This window comes from Nuphar pumila, chromosome 5 (genome assembly GCF_984573655.1).
Source record: "Nuphar pumila chromosome 5, dmNupPumi1.hap1.1, whole genome shotgun sequence".
Taxonomy (NCBI): Eukaryota; Viridiplantae; Streptophyta; class Magnoliopsida; order Nymphaeales; family Nymphaeaceae; genus Nuphar; species Nuphar pumila.
The window spans coordinates 24,178,315-24,198,921 of record NC_143253.1 but is presented as its reverse complement, the minus strand read 5'-3'; the positions used below and the strand labels follow the sequence as shown (position 1 = coordinate 24,198,921).

Below are 20,607 nucleotides of genomic sequence, written 5' to 3'. Positions count from 1 at the left end.
TGTTGATGCATCTGGAGAGTATAAAGATGTTGAATATTTAAAGAGATTATTTGTTGAAGTGATAAAAGAAGTGGGTGAAGAAAGTGTGGTGCAAATCATTACTGACAATGCTCCAGTTTGCAGTCGTGCAGGAATGAATTTGGCAAGTGAAGATACATATTCACATATTTTTTGGACTCCTTGTGCAGCACACAGTTTAAATTTGGCACTTAAGAGTATATGCAATCCATCAAAAGATGATGCACATGCACATGAAATGTGCTTATGGATTGAGGAAATAGAGCATGATGTTCGAAATATTAGAAATTTTGTTGTAAACCATCATCATGCCCTTTCTATATTTAATAGGCATTCTGATCTCAAGTTACTGAAAGTTGCTGAAACTCGTTTTGCTTCTCTAATTGTTATGATAAAAAGAATTAAGCAACTCAAGAATGCATTGATGATGATGGTGGCTGATCAAGATTGGGATTTTTATCGTACTGAAGATGATGTCAAGGCTCAAGCTATTAAAAAATGCATCTGTGATGATTTTTGGTGGGATAAAATTACATATTTTGTTGAATTTACAGAGCCTATTTGGGAAATGCTGAGAGAAGTTGACAGAGATGTACCCATGCTTCATAGAATTTATGAAATGTGGGACAATATGATTGAAAAAGTTCAAAGTATCATTTTTAAACATGAGAAGAAAGATATTGCACTTGATGATTCAGAATTTTACAATCATGTACATTCAGTTTTAGTGAGAAGATGGGATAAAAGCAATACACCTTTGCATTGCATGGCACACTCTCTCAATCCAAAATACTATGCAAAAAAATGGTTGACAGCAGGTGTTGGTCGTGTTTCTCCAAATGAAGATCCTGAGATATCAAGAAATAGAATGATATATTTGGGAAGAGTTTTTAATGATCCTCACATGTTTAAGGTTGTAAATAGTGAGTTTGGCAAGTTTTCTACTGGAAGATTTGATTCTTTAGCAGTACTTGTGGCAAGGGACGAGGAAGATCCCCTTAATTGGTGGGCAACATATGGATCAGAGACACCAAATCTGCAACATCTTGCAATGAAGTTGTTATCTCAATCTGATACATCATCTTGTTGTGAAAGAAATTGGAGTACATATGCTCAAATTCACAACATTAAAAGAAACAAACTCACTAGTAAAAGAGCAGAGGATTTAGTATATGTTCACTCAAATCTACGATTAATTTCTCGCCGCACCAAAGAAGAGTATAGGTACTTTTTTTTCTTTGTATTCAAAGTTTGTATTTAAATATTTCATATTTGTATTCAAAGTTTTAAGTTAGATACTAATATAGTGATTTTTTGATGCAGTTGTGGACCATCTAAGAATTGGGATGTAAATCCAGAAGATTTTGACTTGGAGGGAGAATATAATTTACATACTCTCAACATGGACTACCTCGATCATGTTCTTCCTTCTAATTCAGACGATGAGGCAAATTTATGATAAGTTTTGTTGTTTATCACACTCACAAGCTTCTTTATGTGTTATATTTTGGTAAGTTTGTGTTGTTAAGAATTGCTTTTTTTTTTGCTTTAAAATTTACAATCTTTATGTGTTAATTTATTGTTATATATATATATATAATTATAATATTTAAAATATATATATTTATAATATATATTTTTTAATATATATATATATAGCCGAGTCCCCGTGTCCAAATTTTTTGGAATTGCGCCGCACCCGTGTCGCACCCGCACCCGCACCCGCACCCATGTGACATAGGATTAATCTCTTTCTTCTCTTGTATTGCCTTGGGTTATTAGCCGACCCCTTCTTCTCGAGATTTGCACTAGTTTCTCTTTGAGATTGATGCCAATCAGGGCTGCCACAGCGGAAAAGGAGGGGTGGCTGGTGACCATGCCACTGCCGAAGGTAGTGGTTGCTGCGGCAAACCGACAGCACAGAGGAAAGGGGGTGACTAGCGGGCAAGCCACAACTGCCATGGGCATGGCAGCGGAGGGGGAAGGAGAGAAGGGCGAGACGAGAAGGTGAGGCTCCCAGTGAGGGGGGGTGAGAAGAGTTCCAACGAGGAGAGAATACTCAAAGAGATGGAGAGGGTAAGCAATAGAGAGAGACAAGGCGGGGCAGTGGTTCGCACAGAGTGAGAGGCGAGGGGTGATGGGGGTTTAGCAGAGGGAGAGACAAGGGGTCCAATGTTTTAAATAAAGAACCACCCCCCCCCCCCTCGCGCGCGAGGTTTAAATAGTGAGTAACGGGGGGCGAGGGGGGATGTCAACAAGTCGACATCCCAACCTGGATCCAGTCGGATCCATTGGGACCCAACTCCATATATATATATATATATATATATATATATATATATATATATATATATATATATATATATATATATATATATATATATATATATATATATATATATATATATGCTTGTGTTTGGATGCGAGATCCAAACAAGACCCAAGATGGATCTCACATAAGAGAATGAGGATTTTGGATCCAAACCACACTCCATACAGGTATCAGGTATATATATATATATATATATATATATATATATATATATATATATATATATATATATATATATATATATATATAATAAGGTTTTTGCATGTTTTGATAATTGATCTATCTTTCTTAATCTTTTAAATTTATGATGTTTATCGATATGGATCTATATTTGGATCCAAATTATTTTTGGGGATTGGATCTTTAATTTTTTAATGGATACAATCTCAAGCCTTAAATGTTTTGAGTGTTCCGGATCTCTTTAGAGATCCAACTTTGAATTATTTTGAACCCGAACCGGATCCATTAAATGGGTCTGAGTCCTTGTTATAAGCTCAAATCCATACTAGATCCGAACATGGTAAATCCAGATATTCGGTGAATGAGTGTCAAAAGTACCCTCAAAACTGGGTTTCATGGATGTCGATCTGTGTGAATCTTCTATCGAGACCCAGATCCAAAAGTGTCTAAAGAGCTCGTATAAAATAAATAACTTGATAATGTTCAAAAGTTTCTCTATTAATAAATATTGATGAATTTCTTATAAAAATACCGAGAATAATCCCTTTTTTTCTGAAAAAAAAAAACAAAAAATTCGCCTAGTCCATGATATCAAAATAACTAGACCTAAACTGATAATTGTTAGCTAGTAAGTGAATTAGTGATAGAGGGAACCTATCATAGGAAGGGACTAAGATTTAAGAAGAACCATCTGATTCTTCAGAGAAATTAGGAAATGTCCTGACAAGAAAGCATAGTGCAGTGTATCCAGATTCAATTCAATATTTTTTTATCAAGCCATATGCAGGTTGATCTGATCAACATGCATGACTGTTTAAAGGTGGAAGGTTGTATTTTTCTTTATGGAATTTATTGTAGTGCATTTTAACTTTTCTATATGTCAGTATATCATTGAAGCAACTGGCATTGTCATGCACACTTGTTGGTTTGATCTTATCCATGCTTTAGAGTTTCATTCTTGGTCTTTTTCTCCCATCGATCAGCAATTTTCTTTTGTGAGCATAACATTGGTTGCCCTTGATTACAAAGGAAGCTTGCTGACAATGTTGCTGCAGTTGGATACCTTGTGGTGGTTCCTGACTATTTCTGTGGTAATCCATATGCACCTGAGAACCTTTACTGGCTAAAATCTCATGGACCAGTAAGTTACATTATCACCTTAATTCTTGTAAATGTTATACACCATTCAAAGATGGGCCCACCCTTGGATTTTCGCCCTTGCTGAAAAACAGTGGTCCGTATATCCTATTCCGCAGCCCCCCTCCCCCCCCCCCCCCCCCCACACACACACACACACAGCATCAGTGGTTAGCTGGCCTCCGGTTGGTAAAACCCTTGAGGTCCCCCCGGCCAGGGAGTACACGACCTGTCCGTAAAGGATGCCACCTGTGGGTTTCGAACTTGTGATGTCCTGTCAACTTGACGACATTCACAAGTCGCCCCTACCAGATGAGCTGAGCCCACGTTATGGTGAGTACACAAATATGTAAACACATACACAAGCAGACATACATGGATTCAGTGTGCGTGCATGCACACACACACATCTGCAGATCCTTTTCAATTATTTAGTGCTATATCAAACGTAAACTCTGTTGTCCACTTGGATCAATGTCTTCATGGCATAGGCTTGAACTATTACAACTGAATGCAAAAGATGAGAGCACATACTAGGATGATCTTGTATTCGACTTGCAGGGAAAAGGGTATGAAGACAACCAATTATCTAAACTCTGAAAGCAAGAGATTTAACATCCATTGGGGCTGCAGGCTTCTGTTGGAGTGATAAGTTTCACCTATCAAAAATATTTTGTGAGGGATTCTATGTGAAACCTCTGCAACTTAATTTAGCCCCAAATGAGAGAAAAAGCTTTGAATATCTAAAACATGAGTTAATTCTATGTACAGATTTTGTGCTGTAATCCACCCTAAAGTAAAATTTTGATTTTCAGCCAAGGTGGTTGTGGAATTAGCAAAGCACGATGACATCCAAGCTGCAGTGCTTCTGCATCCTTCATTTGTTACCGTAGATGACATCAAGGATAAGCATCTTCTTCTTCAACATTTCGTGATGTTTGATCTCATGTTTCAAGAGGGTAAAATGTAGCTACCAGCTGCTGATTGACTCTGCTTGGCATCTTTTCTTTGCTCAGAGGTTAAACGTCCAATTGCAATTCTGGGAGCAGAGATCGACCACTGGTCTCCACCTGAACTGGTTAAGCAATTTGAAGAAATTCTATCTGCAAAATCTGGGGTTAGTGAAGCTCACTAAGTTTTCTTTTCCATACAACATGCAATTCCATTTCTAACTGCAGCTCCTGGCTTTTATAGGATTACTCCACTAATTTGTAACCGAGCAACTAGGTATCATACGATCATCAATATCTTAAATACATAGAGATCCTATATTCAATTATTTTATGCATATGGGTTATTTAAGCACTTCCAAAAATTGCCCACAAAGGCTCTGCTCATCTGGTGGGGGCAAGTTGTGAATGTCACCAAGTTGACAGGACATCACGAGTTCAAAACTCATGGGTGGTGTCTGTTGCGGCAAGGTCCAAGATGGGTGTACTCCCCAGTGGGCAGGGGGACCTCAAGGGTTTTACCAACTGGAGGCCAGCCAATATGCCATCGGTGAGGGGTTTTTTTCCCTTGGACTATCCCCAAAAAAAAAAACACTTATTAAAATTATATGTTTTATGCCGTACCACTGGGCGCTTGTCCTTGTGTCTTAAACAGGTCGGTGGATCTAGTTATAGGTTTCATTCCTCTTTACAAAAAGTTCCGTTGAGGTCTTTCCAACCATGTAACATCGACGACAAGAAACTAAGTAGGTGGAGGAAAAACAAGGAAGGTTCTGTTGAGGTCTTGCCTAACATGTAACATCAACATGACAGGAAAGAAAGCAAATAGGGAGAAAAAAAATCAACCATTTTGCGCATAAAATGGGTCTTTATGTTTCTCTTGATCAATGTAATCAAATAAATGAAAATTGCAGAGGTTTAGTTGAACTAGAAGAGGGTCCCCAATACAGTCTTGAAACTTTTATCAGGCATGAGAATTTTAGCATGAAAAATTGGGTCAACCCTTTGGAGGCACATGGTCTGTACATCTTTGGCAACACAAATTGAACATGATCAACTAACCAATAGTTGTGCATAGACCACAGAAGGCGATCTTTGTTGAGGGAGGGTGTACTGAAGCCATCTGATGTGCAGGTTCACAGCTTTGCCAAGATCTTCCCTGGTGTTTCTCATGGATGGTCAGTTAGATACAGCCCCGAGGATGAAGCAGCTGTGAAGATTGCTGAAGAAACCCACCAGGACATTATTGAATGGTTCACCGAGCACCTCTGACCGGGAAGCATGGTGGTAGCCAATGCATGACATCGTAACTACCTTTATGGTACAATAAGAGCTTAGTGCCCTACTGCTTTGTATTAAAGAACTCATCGTTTCCCTTTGTTCGCCATTACATGTTCTCAAAATTCTGCAGCTGGTCTCAATCCTGTCAGTAATATTTTTTCCTAAGCTGTTTTGTGCATAGTTACTGGATATTAAATAGATATGCAAAGCGATGCGTGAAGTGGAAGCAGGGAAGCAAGTGTTAAAAAGTGGTATGAAGCATGAAACGGGATTCATTTTGGACACGATTGTGAAAGCCTGTGAAAAACGAAAAAAGAAAACATGCAGGAAATGAGGAAACGAAAGGGAAGCATATCCAGCGGGACGGCCTCTGGCCCAGCCCGTTTCCGCGGAGCAATGCAAGAATTTTTAGACCCCAGCTTGGCCCAATCCATCTATGAGCCACAGGCTGGTTAACTGACCTATGGACCCTCAAGGGGCCAGCCAACCTGGTCGGAGTAGACCAAGTCAGTCAAGCCTAAAGCAGACCAAGGGTTTGCCCTTATAAAAGGCAGGTGACATGCAGGCTGCCCGTCTGCCCTGCTTGGGTTGGACAAGGGCCCGGCCAGGGCTTTGAGCCTCAGCCCAGACAGATTGGTTGGTTTGGCAGAAACATGGCCCCTTTAACCAGGCCAGGAAGGCAGTGGATGCCTTTCAAGTCTGCCAAATGGCGGCACTGCTACATAGTTACCTGACTTGACTATGAACTCAAATAGCTCAGAACGCTTGGTGAGAGTCTATCTAAAATGCAATGTTTCTACAACAAAAGGCTTCGCAATTCCCATTATATATAGTTCTGCAGGATAACTTTGAATAATTGTTCACGAGTGGTACATATTGATCAACTCTCCACAAAAATGGGAAAAAGAAAAGGGAGCACAGTATAATCATTCCTGATTATAACTTCAGGAATATAAAGGTAACAGTCCATGGAAATCAGAGACACAGGAACAGAACGTTTAACCAGTTGAAAAGAAGGATCTCTTAACAGAACAGAATCGATCTTCACTCAAAAGAAGCCGTCCCAATTGTTGAGTTATTACTTCCCTCAGAAAAAAAATGTTGAGTTATTTAATATCCTCCTTGCAGCACGAATTGAAAGCTCACAACAAAATTAATGGGGATGATATGACAAAGATCTTCAAATGGTAAGTTCAATCTGTGCGAATGACTGTGTTAAGTTATGAGACTTCCCAGTATAATACCCAACTCGTGTTCTTCAACTAGACCACCACTTCAGCCACCATATATTTATCTGCACATGTTGATAATCAACACTTGAAATCCTCAGCTATGTCGCTTTGTCCAGTAAGATATATCTCTACCACTTTCATGCTCAGCAGAAAGATAGGTTTTAAGCCTTTAACCAGTGACTATTAAGATGATCCTCATACTGGAAAGATGGTGTTTCTGATGTACATGGAATCCCTGCTTTCTTCATATTGAATTGGCAACTTTGAGACTTCCTCTTCTCTTTTCAAGGATACTTTCTGCCAACATTATCCTCTCTCTCTCTCTCTCTCTCTCTCTCTCTCTCTCTCTCTCTCTCTCTCTCTCTCTCTCAAGCTGTGAGATGGACCTTGGGCAAAGATAATGTCACTTTAGCAATACAAGTCCAATCATTATTGTGATTCTATGTTTCTGTCCTCATCAAAGCAAAATCAGAGAACCAAAAACTCTCACAAGCTCAACGAGCTTCTTCACTCACTCATGCTCACCTTCACCCACCATTTTCTTCCCCAATATTTCCTGCAAATTTAGAAAACCTAACTTTCAAATCCTCAGTCAGGTCCCTACTTCCAGAGCGCTGCAGATCCTTTACCAGTTTTACGTAGACCGGGAAGTTCGGTCTGAGTCCTTTATCCATCATTTCAACCAGAATCGAGTGTCCTTCAATGAACTTGCCCGATTTTTGAAAAAGACTAGCAAGCAGACTATAGTTCATGCTCGCTGAATACTTATCCTTCAAACACATCTCAATCACGTATCTGTGAGCACTATGAACCTGACCAGAGCAGAAATACCCTTTTATGAATGCAGCATGAGTGGTGAACCGAGGCCTGAGTCCCTCCAGAAGCATTCTGTCGAGGAACTCAATCGCAAAATCCATCCTCCCGATCCTACAAGCATGATAAGCAACTATTTCATAAGTTATCTGATCCGGCCGATACCCCGAACGCTCCATCATTTCGATCAATTCGCAAGCTTCGGTGACCTTCCCCTTCTTGTAGAGACTACCCAACAGAAAATTGTACGAATTCACATTTGGATCGCAACCCATTCTTTTCATTTCATCAAGAATGCGCCTCGCATCTTCGAAATCGCTGTTCCGGCACTTTGCACCGATCAGCATATTGTAGTAAGAGGTTTTCCTCACGGTCTCTTCCATGACAAAAACCGCCAAATCAAACAAATCGGCCTCCGACAGCTTGCTGATCAAACTGTGGATGCCCGACTTCCGGCAACAACCACCGACCGAATTCACAATCTCCACAACCCGACCAACGGAATCCCTAGCCGACGGACTCTTCACCAAAAACCCGAAAGCCCGTCCATCCAAACAATACCCCGATGATGACATCTCCTCAACCAAAGCCCTCATGGACTTAAAATCCCCAATCCTACCAACCACATCAATAATCTGATTATAAACTACAGAATTAGGGCAAAACCTTTGTTGGGTCGTTGCCCAATTGAAGAATCTATAAGCAGAGCGCCCGTTCTCGATCGACGATCGAAGAATGCGGCCGACTAAATCAGGAGATAGGCTGAGGTTCATGCGATTGAGCTTGTTTTCCATGTCACCCTCGTTTCTCTGAACCAATTGGATGATTTCCTTGAGTTCGCTTGAGTCCGCGAAATTAGGGTTAGGGTTAGGGTTTCGATTGGGTCTGTACTCTCTGAAACCCTTAGGAATTCTATACGATGAAGAAGACGAAAAAACCAAAGAAAGAGAACGCACAGAGAGGAAAGGGAGGAGATATGAATACCTGGCTCTGTTGCAGACCTCCATTTCTCTCCATTTGGGAAGAAGGAAGAGAAAAATTGGCGGGACGTTTTATATCTAGGAGCGGCGGTTTTTTTGTATGACGAAAATATTTCGGTAAATGAACGTATTCCCTTTCTCTTTGTGCTGGTTAGGGTTTTGGTGTTTGGGGTAAAATTGTGATTAGTCATAAAAAAAATGAACGACCCGCTAGTGAGTCGGATCCAAACCTGGTCTGATCCAAGATGACCGGATCATGAGTCTAGCGGGAACGGACTGGATTGATCCATAAAATAGTTGTCTGGATCCAGAACTGACTTTTGGTGATGCAGGCTGAAAAGCGTGCCCCTGTCCACGTCGGATACAGGAGCATTGAAAACGGGTCCGGATACCTTATATGCTGTTTGTTGCTCCAACCTGGTTAAAGAGGGAAATTAACATTGGGAACATGGTTTTAATCTTAGTAATTTATATACATGCACGATGAATTTAGAATAGGCTGCTAATCCAAAAATAAATTAATAGATTAGGCACCTCAGGCTTCATATTTTTATGATAAATGCTTAGCTTTTACAAGTCACTTTTTGATGCACTAGTCCTACCAAGCCGACCTGGCCTGTGATGGACTGGGTTTGAGTCATGAATTTAGGCTCGAGCCCATTAGGTATCGGGTTGAAACCTTGCCTGTTGCATACGTGGGTCAGGCAGTGGGCTACCATGCCGACTCAATGGGCTTGAATTATTTATTAATTTTTTAATAATATAAAATTTTAAAAATTAACTGTTTTGGAAACTATTTATTTGTTAATTATTATTATTTATCTAATTAATTGCATTAATTAAAATTTATGTTTTTTTATCATGAAAATAAAGGAAAATAAATGGGTTTGGGCTGGGTTGGGCAGGACCCAGCCGGCTTTACATTTTCTCGTTGGGCCAATGTGTCGAGCCATGGGCTTCGAACGGGGCCAAAACCCGGCCTGGTCCCTAACTAACTGCAGTTAAGTCTTGTAAATGATAGTTTTGACCTTTCTTTTATTTATTTTTTTAAAATTTTACAAAATCATACCCAACTTTTTGACTTATTTACAAAAACATGTCTAACCTTTGAATATTTATAATACACTTAGGAGTAGAGCCTAGTAGGTGCTAGAGATACGTGATGGGTTTTTTGTTTTTTTTAATTCTAATACCTACTTGATTTTATAGGGATCAGCTCTTGCAGTGTTGGATTCTGACACATGGGTGGGTTTTATAAGGTTCAAAAAAATCAATGGTCCAAAATCTTTGTTAATTTTTGAGGCTCCAAATATCATTTTTTTTCATCAAAAACACATGATCCAGGTGTGGATTCCTCGTAAATCGACCATGCCCAACACATTTATAGGGTCAAAACTGTAAAAAAAAATATAAGAAAAGCAGAAAAATCCATCAAACATGTATCGCAAGCACCTAATGTTTGAGCACCTACGCTTTACTCCACACTTGAGTTAATTAAGAAAGTAATTCTCAAAAGCACGCCTCTTAGCTCAGTTGGCTTTACCATGGTTTGGCATGCTCTTGTTATCTTTCTTTTTCTTAACAAAGCTGAGGGAATCAGGACTCTCTTCTACCTTCAGCCTTTATAGCCAACTCGGACAGGCCAAGCCTATTCATTTGGAGGCAGTTATTCAACCACCCATATAATGGTGGGGTTCCAACTTGCAACATCCATCACATTGTGATTTAAACAAACTGCTCTTACCATATGGTCGGAGCTCCCATTGGTTTCTCTCTTTCAACCACCTTTACTAAAACTTGGTGTCTCTGACTCTCTCAATGCCTTCTCACCAAGGTTGTTAAATGCGATGAGGCTAAGCAAGGCGTTGAGCCTGCGCTTCGCCTCTGGCGTACGCCTCTCACAACTGGTATGGAAGTGAAGCGGTGGGAGGGGAGGCAGTAGGAGAAGGACCACGCGCCCAACTGGTACGGAAGCGAGGAGAGGCCACGTCCAGTAGTCGGAGAAGACTGAGTATGTGCCTCACCTCTGAGGCGTACGCTTCAGGTACTGAGGCGTACGCCTCTCACAACATTGCTTCTCACAGAAGCTGAACTGTGCCCCCAATCGATAGGTGAAGATGATAATGATGATGAAGGGTGGGATGGCGGATGTTGATGATGAACTTCATCATCACGCCTTTCTCTCACAAACCCAAGTCTGAGATGTGTTTGTCCTTGTAAGGACAAAGGTCAAAAGCTGGGTTTGTTTAAATGATTGAGAACTTCAACTAAAAGCCCAATAAAACTCAGTTTTTTGTGACGCATTCTGTTGTCGCAGTCCCGGTGGTAGCATTTTTAAGAGAGAGAGACAAGGGCAGTAAAGTAATTTAACTGTGCCAAACCAAAGTTTAACCACTGTAAAACCAACTGAGTTAGGGGAGGCGTATTAGTTTCTTAACTCATGTGGGTATTTATAAATTTTGAAAGGTTAGACCTGCTTTTGTAAATAAGTCAAACGTTAAGGGTATTTTTGTATTTTTTTAATTATTGAACGTCACATTTGTAATTCCTATTTTTGCAATTAACACAGGCATTATGGATTAGAGAAAAAAAAAATATTCATACAAGATTTTCTTCTCAGATAGTTCTCCCACGTTGGTAATCCGTTGGTATGTTGGCATTTTTTTTTTTAAATATGCAAACTGGGGTTAGGCAGATCCCTTATAGTTATACAAATATGCTCGTGGGTATCGAAGTCATGATGTCTCGACACATGGGACGTGACATATGAGCAGAGTTGGCATGTCATTTGCATGTGATATGTTGGCTTGTTGCTTATATAAGCTTGCATGAAGCATAACTTCTAGGATCTCCAATTTGAGAAGTATATTGCAACCCCCTTCAGAAAAGAAAAAAAGAACTATATTGTAACGTGTGTCATTCACCAATAGACATCTCTAAGATGAAAATTTTGAGTGCTTCAATTTTTTTCATATTTGAAGCCATATTTAAGAACCATATTTTTAACCTTTTACTTTTACTTGTCACATTCCTTTTTGAAAGGCAAGCTGGGTTAGGCAAACCCCACCAGTTAATATTCAATGTACTACTGGAGTTTGAACCTGCAACGTCTCACCGCAAGGAGACATGCACTGACAGCTCCTACCAACCACGTGGAGCTCAGTTGTTTTTTACTTTGTTACATTCACTTTTAAGTTTAAAAGTACTTTTCAAGGATTTTGAAAACCTCTCTCTCTCTCTCTCTAATGGGCTTAAGCAAACTCCTGCCAGTTATACAATCATACCATTGGGATTTGAACTTGCAACATGATGTGCACTAACTGCTTCTGCCAGACAAGTGCCCCCCCCCCTCCTGTTGGTCTTTCTCTCTCAAAGTATTTTTCAAGGATCTTGAATGAATTGGGATTAGTAAATTCACATTGCACAAATGCAATGTGTCACTATACCTTATCACCCTCCATCTGCTGTGAGGGCCAACAGCAGATGGACGAGGATCAGGTACAATGTGTTTGTGCAATGTGATTGCACCTGAACCAGCCTTATTTTGACCTCTCTCTCTCTCTCTCTCTCTCTCTCTCTCTCTCTCTCTCTCATAAATTGCATGCTCTCTCTCTCTCTCAATTCAGTGCAAACATAAATTGAATCAGAATACGCTTAACATCAATCCCAGAGATCTAGGGTTTGTTTTGTCACTCTGCCAGATGGAAGACTTGGCATTCACCAGAAATTTCTGAGGATCGACGGGGACAGGTCCGGATTTGAGCTTCCCGGGATAAGGACAATGGCGACGAGTCGCCTGCAACTGCTGAAGCCCTCTCTCTTCTTCGCGTCGTCGTCGGAGATGTTCCTTTCCCTTCTTTGGATCCGGAAACCCTAAATTTCTTCTTCTCCGACCGATCTCTTCGTCTCTGTCTGCTCGGTCTCTGCACTCGTCTCTACGTTGCTCTCAGAGTCCTGCTTCAGACGTTTGTCTTCATCCCCAACCCTTTCTGTTCACGATCGCAAGATGCTGGATGCCAGTATCCCTCCCCACCCCTAAATCGATTTGAGGTGCTCTCTCTCAGAAGTCGGGGGACCACCATCGGGGGTGTTCGGAGGAGGCAGGGGTAGCGGAGGAGAAGGAGGGCTCGAGGTCGAGGGTGCGCCAGTGGGAAGGGTCGCAGGAGGCAGCCAGCCACCACCTGCACACCAGCGGGGCACACCTCCACCGGTCCTCAAGGGGCTATCTCCCCATTATGGCCACCAGTTGGGCGTTTTGGGGGCTTCCACCTCAGTCTTCTGCCCTCTCTGTCCCTCCATTAGAGGGCTGATTCAGGACACTCCGGAGCCGCGAAGGAGGAGGAGACCGCGTGTATCCCCTCCAACTCTCTCCCATCTGTATAGACCTTCATGATCTACGGCACCAGGGTCATTTTCTTGTACGAGAGGCCACAGCAAGGCCCGGCAAGGCCGTCACCCACACCTGCAAAATCTGGGAGATGACCCTCCTTGCCTCCTCCCATTACTGCTCTCTTGGGTGCAAGGTGAGTCTCTCTCTCTCTCTCTGACTTCTCTTGGCAATATTGGAGGCTATCTCCTCAGAGGGAAGAGACTCGTTGTGGATAGGAGAGTCCGAGTGTTGGCCCATGCCTCCATCATCCCTTTTCTTCTGGGGCTTAGGAGCCTCCAACTCCCTGTAGATCAATCAACATGCTCTATCCTCTATCCTTGTGGCTTTGAACGATTGGGGGCTCGCCTTCGCCCTTCGTCGCCAAGGGGCTTCTGTTGCCCTCCATTTCCGCTTATCTTTTTGTGTGTTCTTCTCTCTATCGGAGGCCTTCGCGTCCTGCCTCGCCGCCGGATCACTGCTTGCTCGTGATGTCGGGCGATTCCTTAGAGCTGTTAGGGTGGAATCCCTTCAGGCATGCTCGGTTGGCGCCACTCTTCGGGCTCCGTTCTTTTTTCGTAGGCCGCCCAGCTCGATCGACGGTCGGGGCTGGCAGGAGGTGAAAGCTACCTGGCAGCGGTCTTTCTCCAATAAGCTTTCTCGTTCTCGTCTTTCAAAGGCGAAGCCGGGTGACTGGGGGTGCGCAGGTTGCCATTCGCTCAACTTTCGCAGGCGTCGTGCTTGCCTCCATTGCGCCTCGTTGTTCAGGTCTCGGCGGCACCCAGTGTTCAGGCAATCGTGGGTGGTAGTCCATCCTCCCTCCCTCGGACGAGCCTCTTCGCGAGATTTGCACCGCCCTCGCAAAGCTTCATTCGTGCCTTGGGTTCAGATCGGTATCTTGGAAGATCCTTTGTCGTCATTTTTGGGATTCAAGATCGGCTCCGTTTGGGTGCCGATGCGATCGTCTACGGCTGCACCAATGTCTTTCGTAGGGAAGCGTTTCAATCTCAACCATCTATGTCGTGACCGTACCTGTGGCTCGCCTGCCATCTTGGGTCGGGACTGTTACTGCTCTGCTGTGTCGGGCCCGCCTGTCTTTTGTGCTGCCACCGTCTCTGAGGGTTCCTCGTCCAGTGACTTCTGTAACCAGGGAGTGCTTGCGACATGCCCTGGGGTGCAAGCGGCATGCTCTGGGGTGCCTGCGATTTATCCGTCCTTTTCTCCTCGACGTAGATCGGGGATGCAGGTCGCATGCTCTGCGGTGCCTTCGATTTATTCTCCATTTTCTGTTCGACGAAGGTACTATTTCTCCTTTTTCGCTCCTTTTGATGTGCGAGGAGCTGTTAAGGCCAGAGGTGAGGCAAGCAGGCTCTCCCCGATGCATTTATCGAGATCTCGCCTCTCCTTGTCTTGGTGGTCGTGCTGGCCACTCGGCTTTCAAGCCGTACAGAGATCGATGGATAACGTGGGGCCCTTTATCGACGTTGCGAGGTCTTCTTGGGTGAGCAGGGATGTTCTTCGTCTGTTGTCGTCATCTTGCTCTCCTTTGGGGGCGTTGTGGTTCGGGCCACCGCGGCTCCGTGGTGGTGTTTGTGTATCTGTGTCGGCAAGGGGCTGTTTGCAGCCTCGGGGTGCGAGTCTGTTGGCATCATCATCTGTAGTATCTTCCTTTCTGGGCTCGTTGTTCGAAGTGGGGCAGGTTTTCAGGTGGTATGGCGGGGGTGACGAGGCATCTTGGCCTCGGTCAGGAAGATGCTGGCTGTCGTGGCTTCCCGGGTGGTCTGAGTCTTGGGCTAGGTTGTTGCGGAACCTTTTGGTGGATCCTTTCTTCGTGCTTGATGGGGATCAGGGTCTGTCTGGTGTCGCCTTGGCGCCTAAGGATTCTCGTTGCCCCTCGGCAGTTGCAACATCCTCTATTTCGTTTGCTTCGACCTATGGGGCATCTGAGTTTGGGCCTTTCTCGCGGAAGATGTCTCATCTCTTGGAGGACTCTCTCCTTGCTCGGGCCCACAGGTCGCCTTTTTCCGGAGTCCCGATCTGACCATGTTTCTTCTTCAAGCTGGTTGATGGCCTTTCAGTCTTGGTTTCATCTATCTCAACCAAGTGCATCGTCTGTCCGATTCGCCTGGTCTCCATCAGTTTGGTAAGTGCCCCTATGTTAGCCGTGTATTGCAGGGCTCCGGTTGCATTGAACACCTACTCTTTCATCCTGGAGGGCAACTTCGCAGGCTTGGAGGGCTCCCCAAACTTGGTCTATCTGTCAATTGCGGGTTCGTCATCTATGAGTGGTCAACTCTCATCCTTTTTGGGTCTGCTTATGGACGATGCAGCTCGGTGGCTCAAGCTCGCGCTTTCCCAAGCCCAGCTACTCAGCGTCGATTCTGTTATGCATGAGTCATTTGCCGCGATCACAGATCGTTTACCGTCCTTGATCGTGGATGATGGGCGTATCCCGTCCATCAACACCCCATCTCCTTCGGTCGAGGAGTTATCTCATCCTGAGTGGGGTGGTCTCCCAATTAGGAGACGTCCTCGACCTTCGCTATCTCCTTCCGGCGAGTCTGAGGTCTCTCCTAGGCGGTCTGTGAGGATCCGCACTCCTCGGGTATTTCCGGACTTTCAGTTATGAAGATCTTGTGTTGGAATATTCGGGGACTGAATTGCCCCACCAAACGTCTTTTTCTGGCGAGTTGGATTCGTCAAGAAAAGCCCGATCTAATCGCACTTTGTGAAACAAAGATGGCAGATATCTCGAGCTCCGTCGTCTCTGAAATCTGGCGTGGTGCAGATTTCTGCTTTAAGCCTGCGACTCAATATGTGGGAGGCATCCTCATCCTCGGGAAGCATTCTCTAGCCTTTCAACGGGTGGACGAAGGTACGTTTTCCATATCCATCACTCTTCCCTTACCTCCTAAGACTATTCCAGCAGTGGTCACTATGATGTATGGTCCCCACCGTCAAAGCCGTCGGGAGGAGTTTTGGTTGGACTTAAATAGGGTAATTGCTTCATTCGGGGACTAACATATTATCATGGGAGATTTCAACTGTCTTATGTCTCCTATCGACTCTAGTATTCCGGTTAATTACTCGACTTTAATGAGGGGCTTCCAAAACTTTATTCAGATGAACCGGTTGTACCACGTTCCCCATGTTGGTGAAGCTTTCTCGTGGTCCAATCGACGATCTACTCCGTGCTTCTGTCTGCTAGACAGGGTGCTCGTTTCGTCAGAGCTGCTGAGTTCTATTAATGACATCTCTTGTTGCCTTCTTCCACCATCTGTCTCAGACCATAGTCAGATTGTTATCCGATGGGGTCAAGGCTTCACCGGCGATAGATCCTTTAGATTTGAGCAATGGTGGCTTCAGAAGGCGGATTTCGAGTCGTTAGTCCATCAATCTTGGAATAGACCTTGCTTTGCAGTCCGGGCGGCCACAAGATGCATGGTTAAGCTTTTTCGTCTATCTCGCGATATCAAATCTTGGCTTATCTCCAATAGAATAAGCAAATTCCAAAATCTGGGGGATTGGGAGCGAGAGCTGGCTTCTATCAATCAGTCTCTCTTGGATACGTCCTATATGAATGCATCAGATATTGAATGTCTCAATGCTAGATCGGCCGAGCTGACTCTTCTAGTGCAATCGTGGCGTCTTAAGGATGAGATTCGTTGGAAGCAGCGATCAAGGGTGACTTGGCTTAAAGCGGGTGACGGGAATACAAGGTTCTTTCATTCTTTGGCGTCTCACAGGCATCGAAGACATGCGATTCATACTCTGTATATCAATGGTGTCTCTTTTTCGGGCGATCAGGTAATCAATGTTGTCTCCAACTATTTTTCTAACTTGTATTCCTGCAACCAAGGTGTAGGTGGCAAAATGGGTTCAACTTTATTTTTGTCCATGGATCGAGCGCTATCCAACTCGATTCAGGGGTTGTTCACCGAAGAAGAAATCGTCTCGGCGGTGCGGGAATCGTCTGGGTGGAAAGCTCCAGGTTTTGATGGGTATCCTGTGGATTTCTTTTGCATATTCTGGAAATGCGTTAAGAGTGACATTCTTAGTGTCTTCGCCGAGTTTCATCGTAATGGCCGATTGTCGGTTCATTCTCTCCTAGCAATTGTGTCGCTTATTCCTAAGGAGGAAGCCGCATCGGATATCTCGCGGTTTAAACCTATATCAGTGTTAGGGAGTTTATATCGCATTATCGCAAAGGTCTTAGCTAACAGGATGCGGTCAATTGCTCCTAGGATTTTTTCGGAGGAACAGTTCGCCTTCATTCCTAACAGAAAACTTCAACATTCCTTCATTTTGGCCACAGAAGTGTTGCACTCCCTAAAGATCAGCGGGGGGGCCTTTTTCACCCTGAAGCTTGACTTTCATAAAGCCTACGACTCGGTTCATTGGCCGTTCCTCTTCAACATGTTGACAAACTTGGGCTTTGGTAGGCGTTTCTCTAGTTGGGTGCATGAGCTAGTTACCAATGTCCAATCTCAGTTTCAGATCAATGAGGTCAAAGGAAAACAGTTCAAATTTGGTCGTGGTCTTCGACAAGGATGTCCTCTGTCTCCGTTACTCTTTAACGTCGTCTTTGAAGGGCTGGTGGTTTTGGTTAAGAGAGCAGTGAAGGGTGATCTAATTGAATCTCTCGGTATTCAAGAGTGTCGTAGTCAGATCCTGACCTACGCTGATGACATAATTATCTTCGGAAGGGCCTCCATCCAACAAATTTTAAGATTCAAGCTTGTCCTTCTTTTCTTCCAATCGATGTCAGGTCTATCCTTGAACTACGAGAAGTGTTGTCTATCCATGGTCAACGCCCCTCCATCAATGTTGGACATGGGCCAGCGGATATTCGGATGCTCGGTTTCGGATAACTCTTTTTCTTATCTGGGTCTGCCGCTTCAAATCAGTCGTGTATCAACGGCAGCCTGGAGTACCACTATCCAAAGGGTTAAAAAAAAATATCGGGCTGGCAACCGTCATACCTTTCTATCGCGGGTAGACTAACTCTCATCAAGCACGTTCTTTCTGCTATGCCAGAATTTGTTATGTCTATGTTCTTGATGCCTATGGGGGTTAGTAAGAAGATAGCTCAGGTAGTGACGCACTTCTTGGGGTCTGGGCGAGGTCCCAAAAACAAGCGCCACCTAATAGGGTGGGACACTCTTCGACTACCCCCAAATAGGGGGGGTTTGGGAATCAAGGATCCCCGGCTGAGGAGTATGATTCTTGTCGTGAAGCAGAGCTGGCTTGCACACCAACCTGGGTCTCCGTGTGCAAGCGTGCTCTTAGCTAAATACGGTGGTGTGGAATCTTTGGTGGGGGCCACAAGCGTGCGTCATCGAACTATGTCAAAGCTTCGGCGATCATGGATCCAAGCATGGTCTGCAGTTCTGTCTCATAATGGCAATGTTGACTCGTAGTCTCAGTTCTTTGGTCGTAACCTTGCTCTGAACGGATCTTTTCGCTCAAAAGAAGGCTACCTCGCTCTCCTTCCGTCGGGGGTGGACCGGTTCCCGACGAACCTGATCTGGGGCAAGGGTCCCACTCCGAGATCATGTTTCCTGGCTTGGCTAATCTTACACGATCGGGTGCAGACTGACAACTTTCTCAAATCCATCGGATTTCATCTGCCGAGTAAATGTGTGTTGTGTGAGGCGGCTGAAGAATCTGCCTTCCACCTTTTTGGGGAGTGCTCTGTTTTTTAAAACATCTTTAAGGTGACTTGGAATAAGTCGGGGGTCAGCGTGCGCCAGGAATCGTTCACCAACGATTTGTTGTGGGGTCCTCAACAAGTTCGTCATTGCAACAAATGGCGTATTATTTGGCGAACCTGGCTGCTCTCGTCATGGTGGGCCGTATGGATGACTCGCAACAACGCTATTTTTCGGCATATTCCGACAGTGTTCAACAAAATGGTGAACCTTATTTTGGCGGACATATACGCCATTCTCCGCATCAACATCCCTGATCTGCAACACCATCTGCCTCTAGAGACCATTCATGATCCAGGATGATGCTCGTCGCCTAACTGTATTTGTTTCTTGTTTATTTCTTCCTTTTCTCCTTGCTTCGCTACTTTTCTTTTTTCCTTTTTTGGGCTCCTTGGCATGTCTTGGGCCCGTGTTTGGTTACCCGGTAGGTTCAATGTTGGTTGAACCTGTTTTCGTTTCGTAATGTTGATGGTTATAGTTCGACTCTCTCTCTCTCTCTCGCTCTCTCTCTCTCTCTGCAGCATGAAAGGCATGTTTGCTTACACCCCCGTGAGAATCATTCTGTAAGTTTTGAGACATTGAAAATGTTGGTTTCATTTTATGTTTGGTTCTCAATGGAACCAGCCTCCTACTGGTAGAACGAAGCTTCGGTTAAACCCTGACAGGACAAGCATTTTGAGCGATCTATCCTAGACATTCTTAACCAGATTCATTCATACAGTCATAGTGAGGTAACAAGAAAACCAAACTAATGATTTGTAAATCAATGTTTTCCCCAAAATTGAATCCAAAGAGTGAACCATCTAAGGGGTATTAACAATTTGAAAACAAGAACACCAAAATTTCAGCAGGGATGGATCATATTCAATTGGAGGCATACAGTACTCAAACGAGTCATAGACAACCTTCAGAAAATGAGAAATTTTTCTATCAACCGCCACGAGCTTCTCTCCTTGTGGCATCATGCAGGATATCAATGTCCACTCCATCTTGGGGAAGTTGAACGTACCTCACTACAGAGTCCCAGATGAAGCAATTCCTCGCAGAAAGCTGCAAAAGATATGGAAAGACTTGAATTTATTAATCTATTGAAAACTAAAAGTTGATCGAATTTAATTTCTTGTTAAGCCGTTCAAATCAAATCTTAAATAAAACTTAATGCGGAAGCGTTACCTGAATTCATAGCGCTACGGTTAATCATTGACGGGTATGATCTTCCAGAACCTGTATATCTGATCATTTTCATTTCTTTAAACCTAATGAGAGGGACTAAATTCTCTACCTGACTTATAGAGAGCTTTAAAAGATGGCCTTTATATAAGGTTTGGGAATCATAACCTAATGTGTTTAGGAGTCTAATTCAGGTCATTATAAATTGTAGACAAGACAAGTTTCTCCACATAGTATACCATACCATATGAGATATCACAGGGCCCATCCGGATTAGATCACATAAATCGGGCTTGAACCTGGAACAATTTTACAATGTGTGATTTAACGTATGTAGGCCCACATAATTTTCTAGCATTCTCCCACTTGGGCCATATACGTAACCTTATAATCACACATTGTAACCTTATGAGCTCAAAAATATTGTCTTATTAAAT

The 20,607-nt window shown here is 43.6% G+C and overlaps 1 protein-coding gene and 1 pseudogene across 1 annotated transcript; one reads left to right on the top strand and one right to left on the bottom strand.

The window, feature by feature from the left end:
- The first annotated feature begins 1,846 nt into the window (after positions 1-1,846).
- On the top strand, positions 1,847-6,058 carry LOC149837141 (endo-1,3;1,4-beta-D-glucanase-like; annotated as a pseudogene).
- Positions 6,059-7,657: 1,599 nt separating this feature from the next.
- Positions 7,658-8,737, bottom strand: LOC149837140 (uncharacterized). Its single transcript, XM_090007974.1, has one exon. The coding sequence runs from the start codon at positions 8,735-8,737 to the stop codon at positions 7,658-7,660; it is 1,080 nt and encodes a 359-aa protein (XP_089864100.1).
- Positions 8,738-20,607: the final 11,870 nt, after the last annotated feature.